Source organism: Salmo salar, chromosome ssa19, assembly GCF_905237065.1.
Source record: "Salmo salar chromosome ssa19, Ssal_v3.1, whole genome shotgun sequence".
Lineage (NCBI taxonomy): Eukaryota > Metazoa > Chordata > Actinopteri > Salmoniformes > Salmonidae > Salmo > Salmo salar.
The window spans coordinates 72,945,247-72,959,261 of NC_059460.1; the positions used below are offsets into that span (position 1 = coordinate 72,945,247).

General features: G+C 45.2%; 1 protein-coding gene across 4 annotated transcripts in view; it reads right to left on the reverse strand.

Annotated features, from left to right (window-relative positions):
* LOC106579565 (dipeptidyl aminopeptidase-like protein 6) overlaps positions 1-14,015 on the reverse strand; it is a 307,921-nt gene that overhangs the window by 14,687 nt on the left and 279,219 nt on the right. For all 4 annotated transcript variants that reach the window (XM_014159600.2, XM_014159599.2, XM_014159601.2 and 1 more), the window contains 7 exons: positions 13,060-13,183; positions 12,809-12,847; positions 9,960-10,067; positions 9,379-9,470; positions 8,435-8,482; positions 8,084-8,202; positions 590-637 (listed from right to left, as the gene is read on the reverse strand). In XM_014159600.2, coding sequence (XP_014015075.1) covers positions 590-637; positions 8,084-8,202; positions 8,435-8,482; positions 9,379-9,470; positions 9,960-10,067; positions 12,809-12,847; positions 13,060-13,183 — 578 coding nt within the window. The remainder of the gene's footprint in view (positions 1-589; positions 638-8,083; positions 8,203-8,434; positions 8,483-9,378; positions 9,471-9,959; positions 10,068-12,808; positions 12,848-13,059; positions 13,184-14,015) is intronic.

Here is a 14,015-nt window from a genome sequence, read left to right on the forward strand (position 1 = left end):
TCAGGGATGGAGGGGAGGGCTTTTATTCTGTAAACACAGAGATAGATACAGTTGTTTTATCTCCATGGTGTTAAAGAGTTATATTTCAGGGGTGATGCTGAATGTTCTACTCATGGAGAGGAGTGGATGTCCTACAGATGTGTGCGCGTTTGTGTGTGTATAGTGTATCTCGAATCATCTGCTTCCTGACATGAATCATCTTCTCCCTGACAGTCACATGGCAAGTCAGCAATCAGAACACAGTATAATGGAGTTAGTGTGTGTGTGTGCGCGTGTGTGTCTGTGTCAAGAGAAAAAGGCATATCGAAGACAGGAAATAAAGATCCTTCATTGTGTGTCTGGGTGGTCCATTTTTCTGTGTGATGTATTCCTCTTATGACCCATGACCTTCAACTCTGGACTTGAAAGCCAGTTCCACTGCCTTTTTTCATTGTTCTAATCAGGGACTGATTTAAACCTGGGACACTAGGTGGGTGTAATTAATTATCAGGTAAAACAGAAAACCAGCAGGCTCCGGGACTTGAAGGGTAAGAGTTGAGTACCTCTAACCTATGTTTTCATGTAACACAATGTTAACTAGAAGACTCACTCTGTCTGTCCTGTGTGCTGTACACTGCTACAAACGGGACATCAGGGCCTGGAGAAAGACCAAAACAGAAACAAAAGTGACCAAATAAGACAACATCAGACATCGTGCCCATTAGTTTGTGGTGGCACTACTTTGGTTCGCCTTGGTCTTGCCTCGGTTTAATAGTATATTCTGTGGCTCCTTGTCATGTACAGACGTAGGATCTTAATTTGAGCCAGTTTGCTACAGCAAGAAAACAATCCTGCAGCAACCGGAAATGTGAATAATTATGTTGATTATTATTAATTTACATTATTGTAGGGGTTGATACATTTTTCAGAAATCTGAAATTTCAAAGTGAAAATTACAAACATCAGAAGTCTTTTTAAACCGCAAATACACTACACATTTTACATTTCCTGCATTGTAGGACAGTTCCCATGCAACAGGGTGATCAAATTAAGATCCCACATCTGTACAACAGTGACTGCATGGATCAAAATGTATCCCCACTGTCCATAGTTCTGGGGAAGCAAGGGGATGGGAAAGGGTTATTTAATTATCAATTTCTAAAAAAGTCTTGCAAAAAGACTTGTAAGAAATTCATAATCGAATCATTTGAACTCAAATGTTTCCCATTAGAATCTGTTATTTAAAATTGCACCTTGTCGATAGAAGACTGAGACACAACATAGTTGAGCCTCAAAGTTCAGACACAAAATCAAAACATCATTGATCAAAGTCTGAACGCCCGACGTTGTCTCTAATATTTCTTGCTAAACTTGTTTTTCTACAAGCACAACAGATCCTTTCCAGACTTTCTTGCTATTGTTGGGGAGGCTATTGTTAGCTTATTCAATTAATTTAACACAGCCAAAATAGTTTCTGGAGTGTTCCGGAGCTAGCTTGCAAACAAACAAGCCCCTGTAGAAATATACTCTCTCTGTCTCCTAAACCACATCACTGCACTTGGAGGGGAAACATAATGAAATGATTGATGCACTTAGCAAATTGAGGACATGCTAGAAAGAAACATTTGTGGCTCTGCAAAGTAGGCAGGCAATCTCTCTCAGCTCTGTAATGATATGGCAATCATGTCAAATAAATAAAAGCGGGCAAGAGGCAGGATGGAAGAACATGGAGCTGACAGATATGGCAGCCCTGCTTCTAGCGCCTACGCAACTTTGCAGTATTTAGTTTTTTGGTGTTTTATTTCTTATATTAGCCCAGAATGTAATGTTCAGTCTCTGGATAATAAAGTAGACTAGCTCAGGGTGAGGATCTCCTTCCAGAGACACATCAGGGATTGTAACATACTCTGTTTCACAGAAACATGGCTCTGTCGGGATATACTGTCCACGTCCATACAGCCAGCTGGGTTCTCAGTACATCGCGCAGACAGGAATAAAGAATTCTCCGGGAAGAAGAAATGCAGGAGTGTGTGTTTCATGACTAACTACTCATGCTGTGATTGTGATAACAGAAACTCAAGTCCTTTTGTTCACCCAACCTAGAAAACCTCAATCAAATGCTGACCGTATTACCTCCCAAGATAATTATTTTCAGTTATATTCACAGTTGTATATATTCCCCTCAAGTCGATACGAGGTCCCTCAAAGAACTACACTGGACTTTATGCAAACTGGAAACCACATGTCCTGAGGCCGCATTTATTGTAGCTGGGGATTTTAAAGTAAATTTGAGGAAAATGCTACCAAAGTTCTACAAACACATTGACTGTAGAACCCGCTCTGGAAAAACACTGGACCACTGCTACTCAACTTTTTGAAATGCCTACAAGGCCCCGCCCTTGGCAAATCTGATCACGACTCCATTTTGCTCCTCCCTTCCTATAGGCAGAAACTCAAACAGGATGTACCCGTGCTAAGGTCTAGTCTGCGCTGGTCTGACCAATCAGAATCCATGCTTCAAGATTGTTTTGATCACGCGGACTGGGATATGTTCCGTGTAGCCTCTGTGAATAACATCAACGAATACGGTGACTGAGTTCATCAGGAAGTGTATAGATGCTTTTCTCATATATATAATTAAAAGCAAGACCAATTACAATAACAAAACAGGCACCAGTAGCACAAATAGAATGCAAAGGGGAAGTTTATTATGGATTTTCGTACAGAGGGAAAGATGGGGTAATTCACCAATCACCTCACAACCCACAAGCTGTTCTCTTTGTCCATTCCATTTTGCAGGGGTAATCCTCCCACTCGGGTCCTCAGCAAATCCGGTCCGTGACACCGGGGGGGTAGGGGGGGGTCACAGTCCAGGTCACAACGGGCAATCACACAGATTTTGTTCTGGTTTCTCTCACGCTTCATACCCCTCTTCTCTCACCTCCTCTGCCCCTTTGTGCAGGCTGCTTCCTCCTTTATCCCCAAGCACTCCCTGGCTTAACAACCCAAAGCAAAGCCTTTCCTCGTTGGGGCAGGAAATCCATATAAGGCTAGGAGGTGGAGCCAGCTACCTGCAAGATATCTCTCTTCAATTACCACTCCCCTCACCTCTCCCTGCCACACACCCTCCCCCCCAGCTCCGACCGGGATAGAGGGGCGGTCCAGCTCCCTAGAGCATCCCTCCTGGATAGGGCATCCCCATCGGCTGCACCTGATCTGTGGACGACAGAGATAGCAAAAGGGCTGTAAGGACAGGAACCAGCAGGTGACTCGGGCATTACTGTCCTTATTCCGTGACATCCAAACCCGTGGTGCATGGTCCGTTATGAGGGTGAAGTCCAGTGTCACCAGCAAGGGTCCAGAACACAGTGCTCCCTTTAGGTCCTGGATGGCTTTCTGTCACCTCGGTTCACTTCACCTGGGCGGGCAGACAGCTCCTAGTCAGATCTGTCAGGGGGCTGGTGGCTTCTTGGTGAGGGGGCGGGGCCAGGCGCGAATCATCTCCACTTTCTTCACCTGGGGTCTCCTGCAGAGCCACCTTCTGAAGGGAGATCTCCTGCTCCCCCGTGGCTAGCTGCTCCTGTAAGGCGGTGGCCTTTTCTGTCACAGTGCTGAGCTACAGCTCTCTTGCTGCTTGGGGGGCCTACATCTTCAGAGTGGACTCTTCTCTGCTCTTCTCCTCCCTCAGTTCCCTCAGAGCAGCCTCCAGGCTCTGCCATAGCTCTGCAGCTCTCTGCTGATCGAGGGACACCTCCCCTCTCAGAGCATCTACCGCCTCCTCCTGGAGGGCTGCAGCCTGGGCCTCCTGCAAGACGTTCTGTAGGGAGCTGTCATCCTGCTGCTGGACATGCTGCTCCTACAGCTCTTTAAGGGTCTCCTGCTTCTCCTGGAGGACTATGGCCTGCACCTCCTGTAACAGTCCCTCCTGTAGGAAGTTGTCAGCCTCTGTCAGCTTCAGTAGAAACCTACTGGGTTTGGGACGAGAGACTGTTGCGCCTGCCGCTATGCTGGCCTGGGCGGCTGTCTGAGTTCAGCTCGCATGAGAGCGGTCTGCTGACGCTGTTCTTCCAGCAGCTCCCGATGCATAGCCTTCTGGCGCCACCGACACTAGTCACCCCCCCACCCTCCACAGTTGGTTTCAGGTTTTGCGGCCGGAGTCTGCACCTTTGGGGGGGGGGAGGGTACTGTCACGCCCTGACCATAGAGAGCCTTTTATTATCTATGTTGGTTAGGTCGGGGTGGGACTAGGGTGGGTAATCTAGGTTGTCTATTTCTATGTTGGCCTGGTATGGTTCCCAATCAGAGGCATCTGTTTTTCGTTGTCTCTGATTGGGGATCATATTTAGGCAGCCATTTCCCCACTGTGTTTTGTGGGATCTTGTTTTGTTTATGTGTAGTTGCCTGTGAGCACTGCATTTGCTTCACGTTTCGTTTGCTGTTTATTGTTTTGTGCGTTTCACGAATAAAGATGTGGAACACAGATCACGCTGCTCTTTGGTCCGTCTCTCCACACGACAGAACATGTGACACTTAGATTGCGCACAGGTTGACTTTATTGAACTAATATGAGACACATCTGGACGCCATCACTTCACTGATTACCTCCCCTATATCTGTCATTTCCTTAGTTCCCTTCCCCAGGCAGTATTGACTATGTTTCATGTCTATACGCTACTTGTGTTTCTTGTATTGGTCTATGTTCCGTTTATTATTAAACTCACCACCTGCACTTGCTTTCCGACTCCCAGCGTATATGTTACACAAGGACTGTGGGCTCTTCTTCTCCGTGGACGACGCGAGTAAGACATTTAAGCGTGTTAACCCTCGCAGGGCTGCCGGCCCAGACGGCATCCCTAGCCGTGTCCTCAGAGCATGTGCACACCAGCTGGCTGGAATATTTAAGGACATATTCAATCTCTCCCTATCCCTATCTTCTGTCCCCACTTGCTTCAAGATGTCCACCATTGTTTCTGTACCCAAGAAAGCAAAGGTAACTGAACTACACTCACTCACTTCTGTCATCATGAAGTGCTTTGAGAGGCTAGTTAAGGATCACATCACCTCCACCCTACCTGACACCCTAGACCCACTTCAATTTGCTTACCGCCTCAATAGATCCACAGACGATGCAATCGCCATCGCACTGCACACTGCCATATTCCATCTGGACAAGAGGAATACCTATGTAAGAATGCTTTTCATTGACTATAACTCAGCATTCAACACCATGGTATCCTCCAAGCTCATCATTAAGCTTGGGGCCCTGGGTCTGAACCCCGCCCTGTGCAACTGGGTCCTGGACTTCCTGACGGGCTGCCCCCAGGTGGTAAAGGTAGGAAACAACACCTCCACTTCGCTGATCCTCAACACTGGGGCCCCACAAGCGGTTGTGTGCTCAGCCTCCTCTTGTACTCCCTGTTCACCCATGACTGTGTGTCCACGCACGCCTTCAACTCAATTATCAAGTTTGCAGATGACACAACAGTAGTATGCCTGATTACCAGCAATGACGAGAAAGCCTACAGGGAAGAGGTTAGGGCCCTGGGAGAGGGGTGCCAGGAAAATAATTTCTCACTCAACGTCAACAAAACAAAGGAGCTGATTGTGGACTTCAGGAAACAGCACACCCCTATCCACATCGACGGGACCACAGTGGAGAAGGTGGAAAGTTTCAAGTTCCTTGGCGTACACATCACTGACAAACTGAAATGTCACAGGAAGGCCAAAAAGATAATCGAGGACATCAACCACCCGAGCCACGTCCTGTTCACCCCCACTCCGACATTGCTTGATTTGATATTTATATATTTCTTTATTCCATTCTTTTACTTTAAGATTTGTGTGTATTGTTGTTAGTTGTTAGATACTACTGCACTGTCGGAGCTAGGAACACAAGCATTTCGCTACACCCGCAATAACATCTGCTAAATATGTGTGTGACCAATACAATTTGATTTGATTTGAGTTTTATTCTACCTTGTTATGTTTGGTGCTACATTGATATTGATTACTGCATTGCTGGGTTTGGAACTTACAAGAAGGGCATTTCTGTACACTGCACATGACATTAACTTGAAACTTGAATCTTTGGGCTGCTGCTGTTAGACCCTCTTGATATAAGTTTTGAGTAGAGGCCTTGGTTGAAATACACTGCACAAATTATTGTGTTTGTGACCAAATATCATCTGTAACCAACATATGCATTGAATTCGTTGTCTCAGAGTGTCTCTCAGAGGTGAGGGACCAAAGGTTCGTATGACACCGCTGGTCCTGCTCACACTGCCCTACCTTGTGCTTTGACCTCTTTCTCCCCTCTCTCTCCAGATGAAATCTCGTGTCTTGTGACGGCCGGCCGCCCAACAACCTGCCCGCTTGACCCTATCCCCTCCTCTCTTCTCCAGACCATTTCCGGAGACCTTCTCCCTTACCTCACCTCGCTCATCAACTCATCCTTGACCGCTGGCTACGTCCCTTCCGTCTTCAAGAGAGCGAGAGTTGCACCCCTTCTGAAAAAACCTACACTCGATCCCTCCGATGTCAACAACTACAGACCAGTATCCCTTCTTTCTTTTCTCTCCAAAACTCTTGAACGTGCCGTCCTTGGCCAGCTCTCCTGCTATCTCTCTCAGAATGACCTTCTTGATCCAAATCAGTCAGGTTTCAAGACTGGTCATTCAACTGAGACTGCTCTTCTCTGTGTCACGGAGGCTCTCCGCACTGCTAAAGCTAACTCTCTCTCCTCTGCTCTCATCCTTCTAGACCTATCGGCTGCCTTTGATACTGTGAACCATCAGATCCTCCTCTCCACCCTCTCTGAGTTGGGCATCTCCGGCGCGGCCCACGCTTGGATTGCGTCCTACCTGACAGGTCGCTCCTACTAGGTGGCGTGGCGAGAATCTGTCTCCGCACCACGTGCTCTCACCACTGGTGTCCCCCAGGGCTCTGTTCTAGGCCCTCTCCTATTCTCGCTATACACCAAGTCACTTGGCTCTGTCATATCCTCACATGGTCTCTCCTATCATTGCTATGCAGACGACACACAATTAATCTTCTCCTTTCCCCCTTCTGATAACCAGGTGGCGAATCGCATCTCTGCATGTCTGGCAGACATATCAGTGTGGATGACGGATCACCACCTCAAGCTGAACCTCGGCAAGACGGAGCTGCTCTTCCTCCCGGGGAAGGACTGCCCGTTCCATGATCTCGCCATCACGGTTGACAACTCCATTGTGTCCTCCACCCAGAGTGCTAAGAACCTTGGCGTGACCCTGGACAACACCCTGTCGTTCTCCACTAACATCAAGGCGGTGACCCGATCCTGTAGGTTCATGCTCTACAACATTCGCAGAGTACGACCCTGCCTCACACAGGAAGCGGCGCAGGTCCTAATCCAGGCACTTGTCATCTCCCGTCTGGATTACTGCAACTCGCTGTTGGCTGGGCTCCCTGCCTGTGCCATTAAACCCCTACAACTCATCCAGAACGCCGCAGCCCGTCTGGTGTTCAACCTTCCCAAGTTCTCTCACGTCACCCCGCTCCTCCGCTCTCTCCACTGGCTTCCAGTTGAAGCTCGCATCCGCTACAAGACCATGGTGCTTGCCTACGGAGCTGTGAGGGGAACGGCACCTCCGTACCTTCAGGCTCTTATCAGGCCCTACACCCAAACAAGGGCACTGCGTTCATCCACCTCTGGCCTGCTCGCCTCCCTACCTCTGAGGAAGCACAGTTCCCGCTCAGCCCAGTCAAAACTGTTCGCTGCTCTGGCACCCCAATGGTGGAACAAGCTCCCTCACGACGCCAGGACAGCGGAGTCAATCACCACCTTCCGGAGACACCTGAAACCCCACCTCTTTAAGGAATACCTAGGATAGGATAAAGTAATCCTTCTAACCCCCCCCTTAAAAGATTTAGATGCACTATTGTAAAGTGGTTGTTCCAATGGATATCATAAGGTGAATGCACCAATTTGTAAGTCGCTCTGGATAAGAGCGTCTGCTAAATGACTTAAATGTAAATGTAAATGACTGAAAAAATAGATAACTTGGGGAGAGAGACAGACAAACCAATTGATTGACAGACTGACTGATCAACCGTTGGCTCCCACCTTTGCAGCTAAGCAGGAAGAGGCTCATGCTGTGGCTGAAAGAGCCTCTGACGTAGCCACAACCTTCGTAGAAGTCACAGGAGAGACAGCGTCTGTTGAAAGGGCCCACTGTGTCCGCACTGCAAACACAACAAAAGGACACTGAGCCAAGTCTTTCTCCTAGATATTTTTCAGACTAAGAGCAAAGCCCCTCAAAGCATCCAGGACAACTGGTACCTAAATTGTAACTAAGTGAAACAAAAATAACTATTTTGGGTGGGTGGGTGGGTGGGTGGGGGGGTGCAACATAGCTAGGCACAACAGAAGAAGACAGCATAAGAGACAGTTCTTCAGAGCTGTCTCTAAAGTTACCTGTAGAGGTGCCTGCGTTTCGGATCATCCTCTGTGCTCAAGAAGTATCTGCAAGATACATAATAATAAACATTTCAAGTTGGACGTATGTTCAACTAATACATAATATAACAAATGCATGGGTGCACACAACATTACGTCATTGAAGCATTTCCGTAGTCACAAATGTAAAGAGTCTACGAAGTGAGAAAAGTAGGTTAGTGTAAAGAGTGTAGCGGATTCCAGCAGTACAGTTGAACAGAAACTTGTCGGCTTTCTGCAGCAAGAGTACCAACAGTTCCAACAACAGGTCTTGCCATTGGAAGAGATGTAACATAAATGAAATATGAAATGAGGATGTTTAGAAACTTAAGTAGGCCAGGAACAAATTTGACAGGACGGGACGGGGGATGGGGGGAGTCATACGTAAGGCGCTATCCATTCTGAGGGAATCCCAGCATCTCTTTTTTGATGAATTTAGGTTGCTTCTCTCAGAGCGGCTCCCCAAGTATATTTATTGTCATTTATACATTGGTTGGGTCTAATCCCAAATGCTGATTGGGTAAAACCGCATTCCAGCCGGTGTCTATTCCACAAGTTACCACCGGCTAAATCTATGACGTTAAATGCCTATTTACTTTATTGTCATGTGTCCAATGTGTTTTTACTACATGCCCCCCGAGGATAAAAAATACTCTACTCTACTCCGGAGAGAGGGAGAGCGAGGGGGAGAGAGAGAGGTTTGTTGTGGATGGGTGTTTGTGTTATAATCACAGCAAAGAATGTGTATATACTACATGTGTGTGTGTGTGTGTGTGTGTGTGTGTGTGTGTGTGTGTGTGTGTGTGTGTGTGTGTGTGTGTGTGTGTGTGTGTGTGTGTGCGTGTGTGTGTGTGTGTGTGTGTGTGTGTGTGTGTGTGTGTGTGTGTGTGTGTGTGTGTGGCCCAGCTGCGTCAGGAGCTCACATTAGCTGGATGTCCTCGTTATAGGCCAGCACCTGGGTGACGTCCCAGTCTCCAGACGTGATGGACTGCAGCGTGTCTGTGCTGGTGTTGGGCTTGAGAGGGAGGGAGGAAGAGACAGACACACTGAGTAAAGTAAGCATTAAGAACGCCTTCCTAATATGGAGTTGCACCCCGACCCTTTTTTCCCTCAGAACAGCCTCAATTTGTTGGGACAATGGACTCTACAAGGTGTCGAAAGCGTTCCACAGGGATGCTAGCCCATGTTGACTCCAATGCTCCCCACAGTTGTGTCAAGTTGGCTGGATGTCCTTTGGGTGGTGGACCATTCTTAATACACACGGGAAACTGTTGAGCATAAAAAACACAGCAGCGTTGCAGTTCTTGACACAAACCAGTGCGCCTGGCACCTACTACCATACCCCGTTCAAAGGCAATTACTGTACATTTTTGGTCTTGCCCATTCACCTTCTGGAGTGGTGTTGTCTATGCTATGCTGTACATTGCTGTAGGAAGCAATTGTAGCGTATGAAGCCCTCAGGCAGAACACAGAATAGAGAGTGTAGAACGGGAGGGTACAGTACCTGTGTGATGGACATGGAGATGTGGAAGAACTTGCCCCTGCCTCCCTGTGGGATGGCTCTGGTGAAGAACAACTTCAGACCGTCTTTAGAGAACAGCGGCTCCTCATTCTAACAGTCATATGACAAAGGTTTGGACACACCTACTCATTCAAGGGTTTTTCTTTATTTTTTACAATTTTCTACATTGTAGAATAATAGTGAAGACATACAAACTATGAAATAACACATATGGAATCATGTAGTAACCAAAAAAGTGTTAACCTGTTATGGCTAGGGGGCAGTATTTTCACGGCTGGATAAAAAATGTACCCGATTTAATCTGGTTACTACTCCTGCCCAGTAACTAGAATATGCATATAATTATTGGCTTTGGATAGAAAACACCCTAAAGTTTCTAAAACTGTTTGAATGGTGTCTGTGAGTATAACAGAACTCATATGGCAGGCAAAAACCTGAGAAGATTTCATGCAGGAAGTGGCCTGTCTGACAAGGTGTCGTTCTTCTTGTCTCTGTTTATTGAAGAGTGAGGATCTTAGCTGTCCCGTGACACTTCCTACGGCTGCCATAGGCTCTCAGAAGGCGGCAAAACGCTGAATCGTGGCTTTGCAGGCTCTGGCTGAAACAAAGTAGCGCGTTTGGGTAGTGGCTGGTTACAGTACTGTGAGACTCAGGCTCGTGCCCGCGTCGACCGAAAGCTTTGTTTTCTTTCCTCTGTTTAGCTAAATGGACATTCCCGGTCGGAATATTATCGCTTTTTTACGAGAAAAATGGCATAAAAATGGATTTTAAACAGCGGTTGACATGCTTCGAAGTACGGTAATGGAATATTTAGATTTTTTTTGTCACGAATTGCGCCATGCGCGCGACACTTCTTTACCATTCGGATAGTGTCTGGGACGCACTAACAAAACGCCGCTATTTGGATATAACAATGGATTATTTTGGACCAAACCAACATTTGTTATTGAAGTAGCAGTCCTGGGAGTGCATTCTGACGAAGACAACAAAAGGTAATCAAACTTTTATAATAGTAAATCTGATATTGGTGAGTGCTAAACTTGGGTGCCGGGTGTCTAAATAGCTAGCCCGTGATGCCTGGGCTATGTACTTAGAATATTGCAAAATGTGCTTTCACCAAAAAGCTATTTTAAAATCGGACATATCGAGTGCATAGAGGAGTTCTGTATCTATAATTCTTAAAATAATTGTTATGCTTTTTGTGAACGTTTATCGTGAGTAATTTAGTAAATTGTTAGCAAATTCCCCGGAAGTTTGCGGGGGGTATGCTAGTTCTGAACGTCACATGCTAATGTAAAAAGCTGGTTTTTGATATAAATATGAACTTGATTGAACAAAACATGCATGTATTGTATAACATAATGTCCTAGGGTTGTCATCTGATGAAGATCATCAAAGGTTAGTGCTGCATTTAGCTGTCTTCTGGGTTTTTGTGACATTATATGCTAGCTTGAAAAATGGGTGTCTGATTATTTCTGGCTTGGTACTCTGCTGACATAATCTAATGTTTTGCTTTCGCTGTAAAGCCTTTTTGAAATTGGACAGTGTGGTTAGATAAAGGAGAGTCTTGTCTTTAAAATGCTGTGAAATAGTCATATGTTTGAAAAATTGAAGTTTTTGTATTTTTGAGGAATTTGTAATTCGCGCCACGCCTATCATTGGATATTGGAGCAGGTGTTCCGCTAGCGGAACGTCTAGATGTAAGAGGTTAAACAAATCAAAATATATTTTATATTCTTCAAAGTAGCCACCCTTTGCCTTGGCTGCAATCTGAGGTGCAGTTAACTCTAATGAACTTATCCTCTGCAGCAGAGATAACTCTGGGTCTTCCTTTCCTGTGGCGGTCCTCATGAGAGCCAGTTTCATCATAGCGTTTGATAGTTTTTGCGACTGCACTTGAAGAAACTTTCAAAGTTCTTGACATTTTCTGGATTGACTGACCTTCATGTCTTAAAGGAATGATGGACTGTCGTTTCTCTTTATTTATTTAAGCTGTTCTTGCTGTAATATGGACTTGGTCTTTTACCAAAAAGGGCTATCTTCTGTATACCGCCCCTACCTTGTCACAACACAACTGATTGGCACAAATGCATTAAGAAGGAAAGAAATTCCACAAATTAACTTTTATTAAGGCACACCTGTTAATTGAAATGCATTCCAGGTGACTACCTCATGAAGCTAGTTGAGAGAATGCCAAGAGTGTGCAAAGCTGTCATCAAGGCAAAGGGTGGCTACTTTGAAGAATCTCAAATATAAAATATATTTTTATTTGTTTAACACTTTCTTGGTTACTACATGATTCCACATGTGTTATTTCATAGTTTTGATGTCTTCACTATTATTCTACAATGTAGAAAATAATACAAATAAAGAAAACCCTGGAATGAGTAGGTGTCCAAACTTTTAACTGGTACTGTATATAAAGACATAAACATATACAGTATATAAACATATTTATAAGCTGGGTGGTTTGAGCTCTGAATGCTGATTGGCTGACAACCGTGGTATATCAGACCGTATACCATGGGTATGAGAAAACATTTATTTTTACTGCTCTAAGTACATTGGTAACCTGTTTATAATAGCAATAAGGCACCTCGGGATTTGTGGTATATGGCCAATATACCATGGCTAAGGGCTGTATCCAGGCACTTCGCTTTGCATGGTGCCTATATACCATATACCACACCCCCTTGTGCCTTATTGCTTAATTATAACATATCTAGAAATTATGGATTGGCATTCCACTCTGTAGTACTATTAAAAAGACAGATTAACAGCCCTAAAAATAAATGATTTGTACTTGAATCATGTTCATGTTTGTTTCTTACCTGTCTGTGTAGCCAACTTTCACTTTCATCCTCATGTTTCTAAAAAATTTGAAAGAAAAGTCAATCATAAGAAAAGCTAACGAAGTGGGCTGAAAAACAGCTGTGTTTGTAGCTAAAGAGGATGCACACACACACACACACACACACACACACACACACACACACACACACACACACACACACACACACACACACACACACACACACACACACACACACACACACACACACGCACGCACGCACGCACGCACCTTGGTGCAGACACCGGTGGTGGCCTGACACAACGTCAGCATGGATATGTTCTGGGCTCTGTTTAACCAGTTCACTGCCAGTTTGGTGGTAGTCGCCCATTTCACCATGGTGACATAGTACTCTCTGTAACACAAACAGAAACAAGAGTGTTTATTCATGTATATTCAACATCTAGGATAAAGGACTAGGAACGTTCTACTGACATATTGCATGTTTTCACCCCTTTAAAATCCACAAGGGTATATAACCATATTATATATAGTAGGCCTATGTGCTATTAGCATTTGAGTAGTATTGTATATGGAGGTTAGATTAGTAAGGGTAGTGGGGTTGTGTTACGGAGGTTAGATTAGTAAGGGTAGTGGGGTTGTGATTGGAGGTTAGATTAGTAAGGGTAGTGGGGTTGTGATTGGAGGTTAGATTAGTAAGGGTAGTGTGGTTGTGATTGGAGGTTAGATTAGTAAGGTTAGTGTGGTTGTATTTTGAGGTTAGATTAGTAAGGGTAGTGTGGTTGTATTTGGAGGTTAGATTAGTAAGGTTAGTGTGGTTGTGTACGGAGGTTAGATTAGTAAGGGTAGTGTAGTTGTATTTGGAGGTTAGATTAGTAAGGGTAGTGTGGTTGTATTTGGAGGTTAGATTAGTAAGGGTAGTGTGGTTGTATTTGGAGGTTAGATTAGTAAGGGTAGTGTGGTTGTATTTGGAGGTTAGATTAGTAAGGGTAGTGTGGTTGTGTACGGAGGTTAGATTAGTAAGGGTAGTGTGGTTGTGTGGGGTGGTTAGATTAGTAAGGGTAGTGTGGTTGTATTTGGAGGTTAGATTAGTAAGGGTAGTGTGGATGTGATTGGAGGTTAGATTAGTAAGGGTAGTGTGGTTGTATTTGGAGGTTAGATTTGTAAGGGTAGTGTGGTTGTATTTGGAGGTTAGATTAGTAAGGGTAGTGTGGTTGTATTTGGAG